Below are 17510 nucleotides of genomic sequence, written 5' to 3'. Positions count from 1 at the left end.
AAGATGATCTACGTAATAAAGTTAAAGCTATGTTTTGAATTCTGAAGTCAATATGTATGAAAACACCAGGTAACAGCCATTGGGCTGAAAGTCAATCAAATTTCATGAGTCTTTGCATAGTGTAAAATACAAAATGAGGTTTTTGCTTCTTCAGTTTTTGCATACAAAAAGTCACATTCGGTTTTCCCCAAAGTCTAGATTTTTTGCTGCGTACAAGAGTCATTCTCACAGAACGGGGGAAACATTTGCACTACTTACCTCATAAGGTTATTGTTAAAAGGGTTAAAGAGCTCGATGAGGATAAAGAGCTATAGAGATGTGTTATCATCATCATCGTCATCATCGTCGTCATCAATTAAGTCAGAGTGATGTGTAAAAACCCATGGCTGGCAAGGCTTGACCTAAAGCTTAGCATTCCAGGGTTTAGGCATTTCTCTGCCCCTGGGCAGCATCTGGGCAGAGTCAGCTCTCCCCAATAACCATTACTTCCTGAAAGCAGGCACCATTTCTCTTTTTGTCTTTGTATTCCTAGCATCTAGCATGGGGCCTTACATCTAGTCAGTGATCAATAAATGTTCATTGGGTTGGACTGGATTTATCTAGAGGAGGGGAAAAACTATTATGATCAGTTTCTGAGGGTAATATTTTAGTGAATGAAAAAGCATTTATTAAGTGCTTACTGTATACCAGGTCCTGTGCTAAACATGAAGTGTATGCCTGTGTGACCTTGGGCAACCTCCCAGGGCCTCAGTTTCCTCATCTGTAAAATAAGCGTGTCAGTCTAGACATCCTTATCCCTTCCAGCTCTAACTCTACGGTCCTAAGCTTAGACAAGGAAAGGGCTCATGTGCATGTGCTTCCGTCCTTTGTAGGGGTTCTTAACCTGGGTCTGTGGAGAGATTTCAGAGTGTCTGTGAACTTGGATGGGAAAAAAATGACATCTTTGTTTTCACTAACCTCTAACTGAAATTCATTCAATTATGAATGTAGGCAACCATCTGCAGGGATGCACAGGCTTCATCAAACTGCAAAAGATGTCCACGATTCAAAAAAAAGAAGAAGTTTAGGGACCCCCGATCTAATGGGTGATTTACAGCTAAAGGAAATGAGTACCCAGAGACAAATTAGTTACGCCCCCTTTTTTCATTTCAGACGTATTGCATGAATTTGTGTCTTGACATACATATGAAATATGTCATTGCCCAGAAGTGTTTCAAGCAGCTTTGTTTGGGTGGCTATGTCTCTCTCACCCCTGGATCTGTCTAGGTATTGAAGAGCCTGGATCCAGACCCCTGGATCTATCTAGGTATGGAAGAGCCCTTTGGAGAGGCTGACCTGGACTGTGCATTGGGCCTGCGCTGGCCCATCTGAGCAGAGGGCTCTCTCTATACACCATCCTGGGATGGAGAAGCTGGGGCTACCTTGGCATCTGGGATGGCTCCAGCTGCACGGGGGTGTAAGGGAAGGTCATCTTCTTCTGTCTGCTGTTTAGCAAAGTTCACAAATACCTGTGGGGGTGGGACACAGGAGGAAGAAGGAAAGCAATATTGAAGGATACATGGAAGCATTCCAAGAAATGGCCACCCACTGGGCTCCCATAGCCCCTCTGGGGTCTTCAGCTTAAAAGGTTTAGTTCTGCCTATGCAGGATGGACCTGTCTGGATCAGAGCTGGGTCATCGGTCATTGTACCATAGATCTAGGGTATGTACCTCAGAAGCCTTAGAGTGAGCACCCCCCGTCTTCACCCCTACAGTTACAAATGAAACTGAGACCCACAGAGGCCACATGGTATAATATAATGGATAGGGCGCTGGACTTGGGGTCAGAAAGAACTGTGTTCAAATCCTGCCTCAGACACTTACTAGGAGTGTGACCTTGCACAAGTCACTTAACTCAGACTCAATGACCTCTGAGCTCCCTACCAGCTTTAACTCTACGATCCTATGTAAAAATAAGAGGTAACATTTATCTAGGACTTACTATGTGCCATGTACTGTGCTGAGTGCCTCAAAATTATCATCTCATCTGATCCTTACCACAGTCCTACGAGATAGGTGCTTTATTATCATCCTCATTTTACAGAAAAGGAAACTGAGGCAAACTGGGATTAAGTGACTTGCCCGGCTGGGGTCACACAGTTAGTAAATGTCCAAGGCTGGATTTGAACTCAGGTCTTCCTAGCTCCAGGCCTGGCATCTATCCATTGCACTGCTTAGCTGCCTCAGAACAACCCTGGGAGGTAAGTGCTATGATTATCCCCATTTTACGGATGAAAGGAAACCGAGGCAGACAGGTTCAGTGATTTGCTCAAGGTTGCACAGGTACTGGGGGCTACAGTGGTTCTCATGAAGGTGGCCTGTGTAATTGGCTTGGAAATCCCCAGACACCTGCATCCCACTAATATCTGCTTCTCATATTCCTCAGCTGAAGCTGGGATGGCTTTAGCCAAAGGACTTGGGGAAGCTAAATGCAAGCTTTAGTTTGGTCTAGTGGAAAGGGGACTGACCATGGACCTGGGTTCAAATCCTACTCTGATGCTACCTGTGTGACCTTGGATAATTCACTTCCCTTTTCTGGTTCTCTTTTTCGTCATCTCTAAAATTAGGCAATTAGGCAGCCTTTGGGGTCCATTTCAGCCCTAGGTCTATGGTACTATGAACCCTGAGTGACACAGCTTAACAGAAACAAGACAAGTTGGAGACATTCAGCTCATCCTACTGTAAATAAGTTGGAGACAAAACCAAATCCTCATCTTTTTTCCTGCTGTGATTATGAGTTTGGCGCTGTGCAGTTGTCTCTGGATCCCTGAGGTTTACACAAAAATACAAGTACGAACCTGGGCACGAGCTGTCTGCGTAGGTTAAATGAGGAGGAAGCCTTTCTTTTACCTCCCTTAAAGGGTTACATTGAGGACATTAATTGAAACAAACACTACTGTCTGTCGGTTATTTCCCAATACATTTTAACGTGGTTTGGGCTGCCATTGGGAGTCCTCGGGACACCTAGACTGGAGGGTCCCTGAGCCCCCTCTAATTCCGAGGTCCTGTGTGATTTTGCATAAATTCTCTGCCTGTCCCACTTGCCATTTCTGTCGGATGGAGGCTTGTCTTTGGGCTTCTGGCCCCGACTTACTTGATCCAGTGTGGTCTGTGTGACTGAATATTCCTCGATGTACAGGCTGTCCTTGTTGGAAATGAGCAGCTGGAAGATCCTGGCCAGTGAGGAGGATGAGATGCGGTACTGGAGCATGTTATAATGTCTCTCCCTCTGTACGCTGTCCGGGAAGTTTGCCTGCAAGAACTGCTCGGCTGGGTTCAGGTCTGGAAGTAGGCCCACCTTGGGGGGCTTGATCTTCATCGTGACAATGTAGCCATCCCCAAACCTAGGTCGCAAATGCAGAAGTGAAGGGCACAAGGTGAAGCCAGATGAATGAGGGAGAGGGGTTTTCATTTTTCAGCTCAGGAAAAATCCTCCATCTATCTAAGTCTAACAGAGTAGGGGGCAGGAGTGTTGAATAGTTGGCAGCTAGATGGTATGGCAGGGAGAACACAGGACCTAGCACCAGAAAGACCCAAGTTCAAATTCAGCTGAGATATTTAGTCACTGAGCAACCCTCAGTGTATATCGATGCTACCTCTTATTATCAATCGGAACACTTACCACCTGTGTGACCTTGGCCAAGCCCTCTTCCTTAACCCTGCTGGGACTAAGCCTCCTCACTGGTAAAATGAATGGGTTAGACTACATGGCCCCAAGGTCTATTATAACTTGAGATCCTTGAGCTCATGACCTGGGTTTTAATCTTGGCTTGGCCATTTACAGTGTGCAACAATGGAAAGGTCATTTAACCTCTGGGTCTCAGTTTCTTTATCTGCAAAATGAGTCGGAAGGACCAGAGGGCCTCCGATCTCCCAAGCTGTAAGCCTATGCTCTCTCGTACCTATTCTATCATCGGTGAGCTGATTTGTTGGGTATCAAGAGGAAAGTGTCAGGGGCCATTTACCTGGCACAAGCTGACATCCCAGACTGTGGACATGAGCGTATACTAGACTATTCATCATCAGATCCCAGATTCCGAGCTAGAACGGTCCTTGAGGCCATTAAGTCCAACCCTCTCATTTTACTGAGGAGGAAACTGAGGTACAGAATGGTTAAACAATTTGCCCAGGTCAAACAGCTAGTAAGTAGCCGATCTGGGATCTGAACCCTGGTTCTCCGACCTCGAATCCAGCACCCTTTCCACTCCCCCAAGCAATTTATCTGAGCTTCTTGAGGGGAGGTCTTCCTGTCATTCACATTTGTATCTACCTTGGGAATACATAATATAGCACCCTGTATGTAGCAGGTGCTTAATAGATGCTGAGTTACAGCAAGGTCATAAGAAATGACCAGCACTTTCTGATTCTCTCCGGCAGTGCTAAACTACAGGTCAAGCATTGATTCTCCATACATAGATCTCCTGGCTTCTTACTGTTCTGTGTTCAGAGGTTTTGGCAAAGGCTTCCTGTAGAAGACGGGATTGTGGTTGGGACTTAAAAGAAGCCAGGAAGCCAGTACACAGAGATGCTCTCCCAAAGCAGGAAGCAGGATGCAATAAGAAAAACATCTCTCCTCTCCCAAATTCTTCTGCTAACTCCCAAATCAACATTCTTTTCACCAATGAGAAGAGTCTCATGCAAATATTCCTAGCTCAAACACAGGATTACAAGTCCAATTCAAGTCTGCAGGCATTTATATTAAGGTCCTACTGTGTCACTCAAGCGACTGACAAGCATTTATTAAATTCCTACTATGTGTCAGGCACTGTGCTTGGTGTTGGGGATACAAAGACAGAAAGAAAATAGTACACGACTTCCAAGAGTTTACTTTCAATTGGGGAGATTTAATATGTTCATAGACAAAAAACTACAAGTCATACACAAGTGATTTGGTTGGCTGGTTGTGTGTTCAAAGCAAAGCTTTTGCCCATTCCTTATCTCTGACTCAGGTAGAGTGAGGCTTTCCATACACCATGGCCAGAACTACCCTCACCTAGATAAACAGGCTAGGCTCTTAACCACGCTTTTGATCACTCGTGGCCACACTGCATTGTCTGTCTGACATTAGGGGAGTCCTGTCTCTGCTATCCTCCACCCGTCTCCACCTTGGGATGAGGATAAAGATGACAAGAACCTCAAGCTTCAGAGAGAGACCACCAAGCCCACCTCCTTACTTGTATTTGAGGTGCTGTATAGTGCCTAGGCACTGGAAGGTCCCTTTCACCATGATGGCCAGCCGAGTACACAGGGCTTCACATTCTTCCATGCTGATGGGGAAGGCAGAGGGGAGAGGAAGAGATTGAGGGGGTAAGAGGCTGTGTGGATGCTCCTTGCCCTGAACACCAAACCTCCCTGGGTCCCAGGTACAAAGCTCTCACCTGTGTGATGTCAGGACAACTGCTCTCCCTCCCCTGATGAGGCCGACGATGGTGTTCCACAGCAATCGTCTGGACTGCGGGTCCATCCCTGTGGTGGGCTCATCCTGGGGGCACAGGAGGGAGGAAGGGAGGGATAGGAAAGGGTTGTGCTGAACAGTCTTCTCCTGGTCACATCATCGACCCTGCCCCTCCAGCCCCCAAGTGTCCCCTGGCTAGAGGATAATACAGCAACGAGGCAGATTTGACCTGCAAAGAGCTAGAATGAACCAAACTGACATGAAGTCTCTAATTTAGGAACATAGATATAGGAAGGGAGAAGGAAGAGTGTGGGAGAAGAAGTCTCTGATACAGCGCAGAGCTGCAGGGGACCACAGAGGCCACCTAGTCCAATCCCCTCATTTTACAGATAAGGAAACTACAATGATAATGATGAGGTCGATAGCCCCTACTTATATTAACGTTTGCAAAACAGCCCCGGGAGGAGAGGGCCATTAATTATTACTATCACCCCCATCTTACAGATGAGGAAACTGAGGCAGGCAGACGTTAAGTGACTTGTCCAGCGTCACACAGCTAGTAAATTTCTGAGACTGGCTTTGAACTCAGGTCTTCCTGACTCTAGCTAGGTCCTGCACTTTACCCACCTTGCCACCCAGCTGCCAATGAAATGAATATAATGATATTAACTGTATAATAGTAGATGGATAGAAAGCTACCTCAAAGCTAGGAAAACCTGGGTTCAAATTCAGCTTCTGAAATATACTGGCTATATGACCCTGGGCAAATCACAGAACCTATTTATTAGCAATAAGCTAGGTAATATTTATGAATATAAATTACAGAAAGAATGCTAAAAGACACTGGAAGATGGAATTCCTTATATCATTGAAATCACAGGTTCAGTCCTTATCTCTGTCCTTAATTGTGTGACATTAATCAACAATCTTTAATTACCTGTGAGGTGCCAGACACTGTGCTAAGTGCCAGAGATACAGAAAGACAAAATGGAACAATCTCTGCCCTCGAGGAGCTTCCATTCTATCAAGGAAACAAACATGTACCCAGAGAAGTGTGCATAAAAGCTATAAAAAATAATGGAAACTATTTGGTGTGGAGACACTAGTTTTTAAGGATAGGAGTGAGGTTTAGGGCACTGCCTTTAAAAGCAAGAGGGAGTCATATTTACCTGGAGCAGAGGGATAGTCTGAGAGACAGAGTCCTGTGATTCCGTACTACAACGAACTCCTGTTTGCCTGCTAATAGTGACAGGGGCTTTCTTTCTTACAACCAGTGCCCAGGGGTGGTTCCAGGGCTACTGGCACCCTTGGATTACAGTGAAAGCAGGCTTCACCCCCTCCTATGTGGTCGTCTGTGAGCTTAGAACAGTATTGAGTATCTGACCAACTAGGGGTGGGGTTAGCTGGCCCTTTCCCAAAAATAATCCCCTCTCCCTCCTGGGACATTCTCTCAAATGGCCAAAGACATACCCAGTTGTACCCAAGTGGGGAGGGTTATGTTTTTATACAAAGATCTGAACCAAACTGAAAGTGGGAAACTGGCTTATTTTGTTGAATTTTAAAATTCAATTAATCCAAATACATGCATATGTCATCTAAAAATATGTGTGTACCTACATATGCGTACATAGATATGATATGCTACACATGTTATATTATATATGTGAATAAATATAAATGAATCCAAATGTGTATTTGTTTATTTAGGGCTAGCCCAGGGGTGGGGAACCTGCAGCCTCAAGGCCACGTATGGTTCTGGACAGGGCTGCACTTGAGGACCCCATGTGACCTCGAGGCCACAGGTTCCCCACCTTTAGGCCAGACCAATGATTTCATTGGTCCAGAGAATTAATTCCTAGTAAGGTGACTCTAGCTATCAATGAAGGTTGATACCTCCTCTAGAACTTCTAATCTTAGAGATTTGCCTTTTCAACTGAGAAGTTAAGTGACTTGCCCAGGGTCACACAGCCAGTAGGTGTCAGAGGCAGGATTGGAATCCAGGTCTTATGGACTCTTAAGGCCAGCTCTCTGCCCACTCCACCATACTGCCTCTTTTGTGTGTGTGTGCGCATACATGCTTATGCACACAGAGGTTTAAGGAATTCCCTGGTGAGGGAGCTTCTGCTACCAATGCTGGTAGACACCTTATCCGCAACTTATCATCTTAAAGAGTTGTTTAAAGCATGAGAGGTTAAGTGACTCGCCCAGGGTCACACAGCCAGAATGTGTTAGAGATGGGGCTTGAATCTGCATCTTCGTGGTTCCAAAGCCAGCTCTCTCTCTGTCCCCTAAGCCACACTGTCGTCACATACACCTATTCACATAGGTATATACATAATAAGATATATTTATACAAAATGTATTTCATACTTATAGTCCTAGACTCTTAGCAATCACATTCATATTCCTGGACCATTAACTAAATGGAAGTGTTTTTCTTTTAAATGAACCATTAAAGATGAATTGAACCACTATGTTTTCTAGAACTACTGGCCCAAGCCATTAAGATCTCCTTTATACTGAATGATACTTTGATGGGAGTGGAGCCATTGGGTCTCCATGCTGCAGGGACCCCATCTCTCCCTCCACACGATGGCACCTCTTACCAGCAACACCAGAGGCGGGCAGCCAATCAGAGCGATGGCCGTGGACAGTTTCCTCTTGTTCCCCCCGCTGTAGCTGCCTACCACGTTGTCCGCATAGGGAGACAGACCCAGACTCTGGATGCACCAGTTTGCTACCTGGGGAAGAAAGGCAAATCAATAAGTCAGCAAGCATTTATTAAACACTTACTGTATGCCAGGCGCTGTACTAAGTTCTGGGGATATAAAGAAAGGCAAAAACAAAGTCCCTGCCCTCAAGGAGCTCACAGTCTAACGCAGGAGACAATGTGCAAACAACATCAAATATCCACACAGTGTAAAGACGGTTTTTGCAGAGGAAAAGCACAAGCGTTAAAGGGGACCAGGACAGAAAGCCCTTTTGGTGAAATTCAATTCAACAGGCATTTACGTAGTGCTGACTACATGCTATGTTAGATCCCAACATTCTACCAGTCAGATACAACGTGCAGATAGATACGTCCAAAGTATGCAGCGTGTCCCAAAAATCTTAGTGCGGTTTGAAGCTTTAATGGTATAAAAGTGCTTTAAGACTTTTGGGACACCTGTATATCAAGTTAGTACAAAGTATTGGGGGTGGGACAGCGGACGGAGAAGGAATTATTATCAGCCACATTGGGGGGATCAAGTAAACAAAATCAACTAAGACAAAGAAGCCAAACGTGATCCTAACCCAAAATAACAAGGTATTCAATTTCTTCCCCACCTTGCCAGATATTTGAAATAATTTGCAGTGCCCTTCCTTCCTTGCCTTCACATCCCCCAGAGTATCAGGGGAAACCTAAAGACCACAAACTGAAGGAATGTGCTCATGTTGGTTTCCCTCTTTCACTTTGTTCTTCAGCTTATGCCATTTATTCATCAACAGGTATTTATTAAGTTAACAAGCATTTAGTAAGTGCCTGTTGTATGCCAGGCACTGTGCTAAACATTAGGATACAAAAAAAGGCAAAAGACAGTCCCTGCCCTCAAGGAGCTCACAGTCTAATAGGAGAGACAACAAACACAGCACTACGTACAAACAAGCTACACGCAGACTAAACCAGAAATAATCAACAGAGGAAAAGGAAGAAGGCTTCCTGGAGAAGGTGGGCTTTTAGCTGGGATTTGAAGGAAGCCAGGATATGGCGATGAGGAGGGAAGGCGTTCAAGGCATGGGGGACAGCCAGAGAAAAGGCCTAAAGTCGGGACATGGAGGCTCTTGGCTGAGGATTGCAGATTACTCAGGAGGTTGCGGGGGATGTGGGCCTGCTGCTGGGTATTACATCCAGGGAAAGATCCTCCAGTTTTATGAAGACAAGAAATCATGCTGGACTCAAGACTCCTGTCTGGTCCGATGACAGAAATAAAAGGCCTTAATCCTGTTGCGCTTAAATAACCAAACCTAACTTCTGGTCCCATTGGTGACTACTTGGTGACCAGAGCCTGTGGGCATAAACTGGCAGCTTCTGGGCTTGAGGAGGTAAGGTCAGAGTGAGCAGCAGCAGCAGGGGCAATAGCACCTGGCATTTATATAGGGCTTTAAAGTTTTCAAAGGACTTTACCCATGTTAACTCAGTTGATGAATGAAGAAGCCTGTCAGAGCCCAATCCCCACTCTGCCCTGCCCTGTCCTGGACAAAAGACCACAGTCCTGGATTTGGGCTTCATTTCCCCAGAGCATCAATCATGAGCCATATTTTACCCTCTTGATATCATCCGTTGGAACACCTCGGAGACGGGCATAGAGGTACAGATGTTCTCGGCCCGTGAGCAGGTCGTCGATAGCATCAAACTGAGGGCAATAGCCCATATTTTGGTGGACTTCAGAAATTTGGGTTAAAATACTGCAAAAAAAAGAGGAAGCTTTAGCTGCAGAAACAGTAAGGGGATCGGAGGGCTGGGCGGGGGGACCCCTCTTAAGCATCTGGAGAGGACACCTGAGCAAAGACAAGCTGCCTCCTTCCTCCCTTTGCCCAAGTGCTAGGAATGTCTGCCCAGTTTTAGAAATCAAGGAGGGGGAGCCCTGGTTAGAAACTAAATTAACTCCAGAAATTCAGAACTTTGAACTCGACACACTGCACAGAATCACAGAATTTGAGAGTTGGAAGACCCCTCAGGGGCCATCTAGTCCAGCCCATGCTCCAAAGCAATCCCTACTAAAGCATGGTCCAGAAGTCACCATGCTTGGCTTGAAGGCCTCCATGTAGGAGAAACCCACCTCCTCTTGGGGCAAGCTGCTCCACTTTGGGACAGCCCTGATCGTTAGCACATTCTGCCTGACATCCATCTGCCTCTTTGTACCTCCTCCCCATTGCTCCTCGTTCTACACTCAGGGGCCAAACAGAGTAAGTCTAGGCAGTCAGGCAGCTAGGGGGTGCGATGGATAGAGCCCAGGATCTGGAGTCAGGAAGCCCTGAATTCAAATCTGACCTCATACACTTACTAGCTGTGTGACCTCAGGCAAGTCAGTTGACCTCTGCCTCAGTGTCCTCATCAGTGAAATGGACATCATAATAGCACGCACTTCCCAGGATGTAAAGCGGCCTGCAAACCCTTAAGATCATCAAACCCTCAGATGCTTCCAGGTCCTTCCAGTCCTTGACGGCAGCCCTCATTACCACCCCCACCACCCCTGCCCCCAATGCTCAGGCTAAATACCCTCGGTCACCGTCCTGGACAGCTTCCCCCGATACTCTCCGGCTTCTCCATACCCTTCCCGAAATGCAGTGCCCGGAATGGAAGGGGAGGCTCTAGAGGAGGCCTTACTGACCAGGACAGAGTACGGGGGCCACCATCTCCTCATCCGGGGAGAGGACTGTGTCAGCACTAGGCCCCTTTGTGGGGTGGCGCCCAGCCCGTACTGGGGAGAAGGTGTCAAGGTAGTGAGCCCCCTCACATCAGTGCTCCAAGGGGAGAAAGCGTGACAGCTCCCCTCCTGAGGTTCCCGCCATTAAAAGAGCCACCTGAGGCTTCGAGTCTCTGACTAAAAACACGTATGAATTACGAAAGGAAGAAAATCCTTCAGAGAATGAACTGGGAGCTTTCACATATTCTAGACATCCAAGAAGTAGGTAGAGAAACCAGATGACTGCAGATGGAAATGGATTTTCTTACCCTTAATCATTAGCAGAGAACATAAGAGAGGCAGCTATAGCCTAATGCCTGGCATATGGACTCTAGAATCAGAGGGGACGGCTCAAATCCTGAGCCTGCTAACTTAGTCCCTGCATCACTTTGCTCACTTACTCTCTCTGGGCCTGATAATGGTGGATATGGCGTTTGCCTGGTAGAGGACACTCATAATGGCTTCCCTAAGATGGCCTACTTTGGTGTGGCCGAGGACCAGTGTTTACAACACACACACAGGGAGCCAGGGCCCCGGGCCACAAAGCAAGGCACTCACCTCTTCCCTGCCACGGTGGCATCTCCTGAGGTCACTGTGATGTCCCCAGTGAGCATCTTGAATGTGGTTGTCTTGCCAGCACCATTCACTCCCAGGAGACCAAAACACTGAAACGGAAGAAGGTGAAGAGCTGGACTAGAAAGAATGTTTCTTTATTCTCTCTCTTCTGCCAGCTGCAGGTCTACGCTGATGGTCTAATATGAATATTTACAATCTCCTTAATCACGGCTGACCCTAGACCAAACTGTGAAACAAGACCTTGGCTTCCAGTATTCTCCTTCTTCTGAGAGTTGGGGTGCGTTCTTTTCCTCTCTTCTTATAGCTCATCTCAGGCTCAAAGCCCAGAGTCCTCAATATGCCCCTTTTCTGCCATTATCCCTTTACTGGGGCTCCCCATCTGAGCCCCAAAGTGCAGCATTCAATGTTCAGAACCATTCCCTTTCTCCTATTCTATGTCCCATCCACACAGAATCCTGTTCTCTGATAGCTAAACTGATAACCTAATTCTGGCTAAAGTGTTAATGACTGATAATGGCTTGCAGATTTCCATTTTTTGCTGGAATTTTCAATCTCTTAACTCAAATGACTAAAAGCAATGATTCAAACAGTCTGACAGGCCTGTGCTATAGATGATATATGGACCAGAAGGATTTTTCTTTGCTGTTTAAACCATACAACACAAATGTCTGCCTGGTCTAATAAAGTGCGAAAAGTGCTTTGCAAGCTCTGCTATAAATATGTCAGTTACCATTATTGTTATTATCTACCCAAAGGTATTCCATCAACAGGCATTTAAGTACTTACTAAGTGCCAGGCTTTGTGCTAGGCCAGGGATACAAAGAAAGGAAAACCAGGATTGACTTTGTCCCTAACCCTCTCTAATCAGAGGGTGGTGTCAGGGTGACCTACATGCCAGACTTCTATGCATTGTAGGTCCCTTGAAATTAGGTCAAATTTGTTTCAGGTATGGAACCATCTACAACCTCCTATGATGGGCCCAGCAGCTTTGCAAATAAGTGAAAATAACAAAAAATAAAATAAAAAACTTTGGATCCAAAGACATTTCCCCAGCTTGCTTCAATTGCTACAAGTCAGTTTCTAGCCAGTTCCCTTTTCCTTTCCTCCATCTCTTCCTCCTACCCATAACAGATTTTTGCAGTCAGTGTTTGCTGACTGAAATATGGGTAGAGGTCACTCACTCCCCAAAACTCCAAATCCAAGCTAATAAACCTCAGGGCTCCCTGTGGCCTCGAGGATAAAATAGGAATTCCTCCACTTGGATTTTATGGCGCTTCACCGCCTAGCCCTAATCTATCTTTCCTGCTTCATTATACAATATTTCCCTTCCCACATTTTATGGCCCAGCAGAACTGGACTTCTTTCTGTTCCTCATTTGCAGTACTCCATTTCCTATCTCTGTGTCTTTGGATTGGTCATTCCCATACCCAGAATGCATCCCTCCTCATCTCTGCCTTTTAGAATTCCTTCAAGATACAGCTCAGGCAACCCCTTCCCCAACACAGAGGTCTCAGGGAGGTGGTGCAGTGAGTTCGTAGTATTTCAAGGTCTCAGCCCGGCTTTTTTGATGGGTCTGGCTTCCTGAACTGAACTCACTTTCACTCTCCCTCTCTACACAAAGCCTGATATATACAGACCTCTCCAGGGCGAACACCAACACACAGTCTGTCCACGGCTGGGCTTGTGGTGCCTGAGTAAATCTGAGGGGAAAAAGACAAACCATGAAAAGTTACTCTTATTATTGTGGTGGACGGCCTAGTGCTCCTGGTACCCCAGGGTAGAAGGCTGGCCAAAATATTCAGCATCTTAATGAAAACTCTGACACTCCGAGGATGAAGTGGGTGTTTAGGGAGTGTTTCTAACCACAAAGAGATGCCCGAGGTTCTAATATCATGGGGCAGTGGAAAGAACACTGGATTTGGAGCCAGAAGGCCTGGTTCAACTTGCCTGTGCAACCTTGAGCAAATCACTTACTCTGTCTAGGCCTCACTTGTGAAATGGAGAGTGGGGTGGATTAGATGCTATCCAAGGGACTGCCCAGCTACCTAAATCTATAGTCCAAATCTATAGACTGAATCTATAGTCTTAATCCTGATTTATTACCAAAAATCTAGCCATGCCACTTTCCCTAAGAAAAACAAAACAAAACAATCCTTAACTCTCAAGGTGCTTATAATCCATTGGAAATAAACAACATATATATCATTTTACACCCTCCCACCACTCCTAAATCCCAGCCCTCAGCCAAACTGAGAGAATTAGGGGTGGCGGCTCTCTTTTCTCCTTGCTCTACACTTTCTTCCTTGATGAGCTCATCTGTTCCCACATATTCAATTCCCTGCAATATCATTTCCCTGCAAATAACTTCCACATCTCTATACCTAAATTCCAGTCTCACATCTTTAATTGCTGGACAGTTCCAGCTGGATGTCCCTGTTGGCGTGAGACTCTCAAATATGTCAAAACTGAAGCATTTCTTGTGCTTGTGCTTCAATGTGCCAAGTACTGTGCTTGGTGCTGGGATACAGTCCTTACCCTCAAGGTGGGTGCTTCTAGTCTTTGGGAAGAAACACCATCTATGTCGCCTTTCCTAAGCTTCCTTTCATCTGTTTGGGTGCCACCATGCTTTTAGTTCCCTGGGCTCTCAACCTTGGAGTCATCTGTTTTTCCCTTTTCCACAGTCTCTGTGACCAATCAGCTGCTAAGCCTATCATTTCTCCCTTGGCATGCACCCCCTTCTTTCCATTCACTCTGCCAACACTTAAGTTCAGTCCTCATTACCTCTCACTTGGACTAGTACAATAGCCTCCCAATTGGTTTCTCTGCTTCCAGGTTCACCTTGGTCCAATCCATTCTCCACATAGCAAAAAGACTGCCTTGGCACAGGTTTGACTATGGGACTGCTGTTGGAGAACCCTGACTAGTGCTTTTAGGGGGGAAAATTCCTTAGCCTGGCATTCAAGGCCTTCAGAATCTTGCTCTAACCAACTTTCCCGGCCTTATTTCATATTATCTTCATGCGTTCTCTTGAAATAAGTTGGACCATCAGCAATAAGTCCCTGAACTCAGAATTCCATCTTCTATCTCTATGTATTTGTTTGCATAGGCCATTCTCTAGGCCTTTAATGATTTCTGCCTCTCAGATTCCTCAACTTCCTTCAAGGCTCAGCCCAGGTGTCTTGGGGTCATCAGCCTTACCAAACTGCCTCCACGACACAAAAAAGATTAAGAACCAATTTCATGAAACATTCCCAGATCCCCTAATTTGTTAATGTTCTTTCCTTCCTCATACTATTTTACATTTACTTATCCATGTATGCGCTGACTCTCCTCAGTGGCATATAAGCTCCTTGAGGGAAGGGATTCTTTTTTGTTTTTGTAATCATAGACCTAGGATAGGCTTTGCACATAGTAGGTGCACAAAAGTATTTGTTTAATTGAATCAACAAACTGAATACAGGGCTGAAGTCACAGCAATCGTAGGTACTTACTCATCTGTGACCTTTGGGCCAGTAATTTCTTCCAAGTTTCTCTCTCTCTCCCTCCAATCTCATTCTCTCTCTCTCTCTCTCTCTCTCTCTCTCTCTCTCTCTCTCTCTCTCTCTCTCTCTCCTGTTTGCTTTCTACTAACTTCCATCTCTCCATGATCTCTCACAAGTCTCCTCTTCAGGGAGGTCACTATAACATAGATTTGAAGCTAGAAGGGACTTAGAAGGCTGGACTTATCCAGTCCAGCACTCTCACTTTGCTGATTAGAAACCAGGCCAAGAGATGCTTAATAAATGTCTAAGATAGGAGTTGAACTTGGGCCTTCTTTGCTTGAAGTCCACTATGCCATCCGGCCTTTCTGATCCCGATTATTCGGGTCCTGTCTACTGCTTCACCAGAATCTACTTTATTTACCAAACATGTAAGTCAAGACAGCCATCTTATTCTCTTTGGTTCCAAGATGGAAACCAGAAAGACCCAAAGCATACCTGCCTCTAAGAACTCAAAGACTGACTTTGACAGGTGATCTCACTATGTCAAGATAAGCACTGGGCAGTACCACTCTCAGGTCATTTCAACAAATTCCCTTACAACAAAAAGGACTGCAAACACACTTATTTCCAGCAATATCTTTGACCACAAAATCTAAAACCAGTTAAAGAAAGGGGAAAACCTTTTGACAGTCTTCAACTATACAAGAGGCAGCAATCATCATTAAAACAGAGAGTAGCATTAGGGGTTGAAGAGGCTAGTGAGCATTAATAAGCAAAATCTACTCTGGAAAGAAAATAAGTCCGTCTAGGAGCTCCTGAGAAATTACGGTAGAACTTGGTGGGGGGTGTAAGTGATCCCAGGAGAAGCTTGTATTCCTGGGACCCCCAAGGCCACGAGGAGATTAAAAGGCTAAAGGTGGCCTGGTATTTGAATTAGAGCAAGAGACTAGGGCTCTGCTATGTTGAATGAGGAATGAAAAGAATGAGAGCTGAAAGTGGATGCCCATGAGAAATGAGTAATATAGATGTCAACTGTTAAATTAAGAGGCATAATTCATTTGTTCAGTTAATTTTTTTTCTAAAATAAAGTGTGTGTGTGTGTATATGCATATACTATACGTGTGTGTATCAGTTTCATGTACAATCCTATCCTGTTCAATAATCTAACATGGAAATGTTAATTTTACTTCATGTTTGTTAAATTCAGAATAAAAGAAAACCTAAAAAATACACACACATGCAAACACAGAAATACATATACATATATGTATATGTATGTACATGTGTTTATATACACACACGCAAATCTAGAAATAAAACCAAGCTGGTGTCATCAGGATGGTTCGTCAGGGTGAGAAATGTAGATCGGACAGCACTGTGATGCTTCCTCCCTGGCCTGGCCCCATTCTTGGGTAGTCTTCCTGCCTTTTTAGACTTGTCAGCATTCCCCAAGGGCACGCTCCCTCCTCCTGTAGTTCCTTCCCAGGTGAATCAACCCTTCCCCTGGTTTTCTCTGATCCCTGTTGCCCCAGGTGCAAAAATTGCTAGTTACGACTGAATATATGGCTGCTCTACAGAAAGAGAGTAAATTAGAGCCTCGTGCCCACTGCACAGAGCAAACATGTAAAAACTCATTTGGTATGAAGCCTTCTCACCTTGGTGAGCTCATGTAGCCTCAAGATATCAGTTTTATTGCCTCCACTAAGAATTCTTTGTCTTTCTTCAGCCACATCATCGTCTTCATCAGTGATAGGTTGCTTAGCAGGCTCAGCAATCCTAGAGGAACCAGACAATTAGACAGATTATTGCAGGAACACAGATTTAGAGCCAGAAAAGGCCGGAGATCCTCTCCTAACCCCTTCATTTTAGACACGGGGACAAGAAGGGGCATCCTCCCCTGTACAGGGAACCAGGCTAAAATGTAACTGGGAAATATTTAACAAAATAAATAAAAATACAATAGAACCTAGAACATGTTGATCTGTGGTTTTCTAGATCGATATGCAGTCCCAGACATCCTTCTGTGTGGTTTAGTGGTCTCGTTTCTATTTGAGTAAGACATTCAACCTGGAATCCTTTGTAACAATGCTTCACATTTGTCCCTTAGCATCCCAGACCCTCACCACTGCAAGCAGTATGGTGCAGTGGGAAGAGTTGGATTTCACATCAAAAGACCCAAATTTGGATCCTGACCCCATCATTTTCTGTGTGACCCTAAACAACTCATTTTGTTTCTCTGGGCCTCGGTTTCCTCATCTATGAAATGAGGAGGCTGAAGGAGCTTGGAGGCTCTTAGTTCAGGGTCTGTCTTTTAAAAAACCATTTTGATAACTGTGTTTTAATCTAATTGGTTTCCTTTGAAGTCCTATAAATTTTATTTTATACATTTAAAAACATAACTCTGAAAAGGGGTCCAAAGGTTTCACCAGACTGCCAAAGGGGTCCCTAACACAGAAAGGTTAAGAACTCCTAGATGGACTCGATGGTCTCCAAGGTCCCTTTCAGTTCTAAATCTACAATCCTAAAACACGCCCGAATTATTGAACCAGGCTCCTAACTGGTGTCTCTGCT

The 17510-nt window shown here is 45.2% G+C and overlaps 1 protein-coding gene across 1 annotated transcript in view; it reads right to left on the bottom strand.

Moving 5' to 3' along the window:
* ABCA4 (ATP binding cassette subfamily A member 4) overlaps positions 1 to 17510 on the bottom strand; it is a 151933-nt gene that overhangs the window by 1648 nt on the left and 132775 nt on the right. The window contains exons 38-46 of the mRNA XM_036768201.1: positions 16595 to 16715; positions 13095 to 13157; positions 11440 to 11546; positions 9739 to 9880; positions 8041 to 8175; positions 5418 to 5521; positions 5214 to 5306; positions 3134 to 3383; positions 1336 to 1508 (exon numbers count right to left, since the gene is read on the bottom strand). Coding sequence (XP_036624096.1) covers positions 1386 to 1508; positions 3134 to 3383; positions 5214 to 5306; positions 5418 to 5521; positions 8041 to 8175; positions 9739 to 9880; positions 11440 to 11546; positions 13095 to 13157; positions 16595 to 16715 — 1138 coding nt within the window. The 3' untranslated portion in view covers positions 1336 to 1385. The remainder of the gene's footprint in view (positions 1 to 1335; positions 1509 to 3133; positions 3384 to 5213; positions 5307 to 5417; positions 5522 to 8040; positions 8176 to 9738; positions 9881 to 11439; positions 11547 to 13094; positions 13158 to 16594; positions 16716 to 17510) is intronic.

This window comes from Trichosurus vulpecula, chromosome 7 (assembly GCF_011100635.1).
Source record: "Trichosurus vulpecula isolate mTriVul1 chromosome 7, mTriVul1.pri, whole genome shotgun sequence".
NCBI classification, from domain to species: domain Eukaryota; kingdom Metazoa; phylum Chordata; class Mammalia; order Diprotodontia; family Phalangeridae; genus Trichosurus; species Trichosurus vulpecula.
This window is presented reverse-complemented; position numbering and strand designations above follow the sequence as displayed.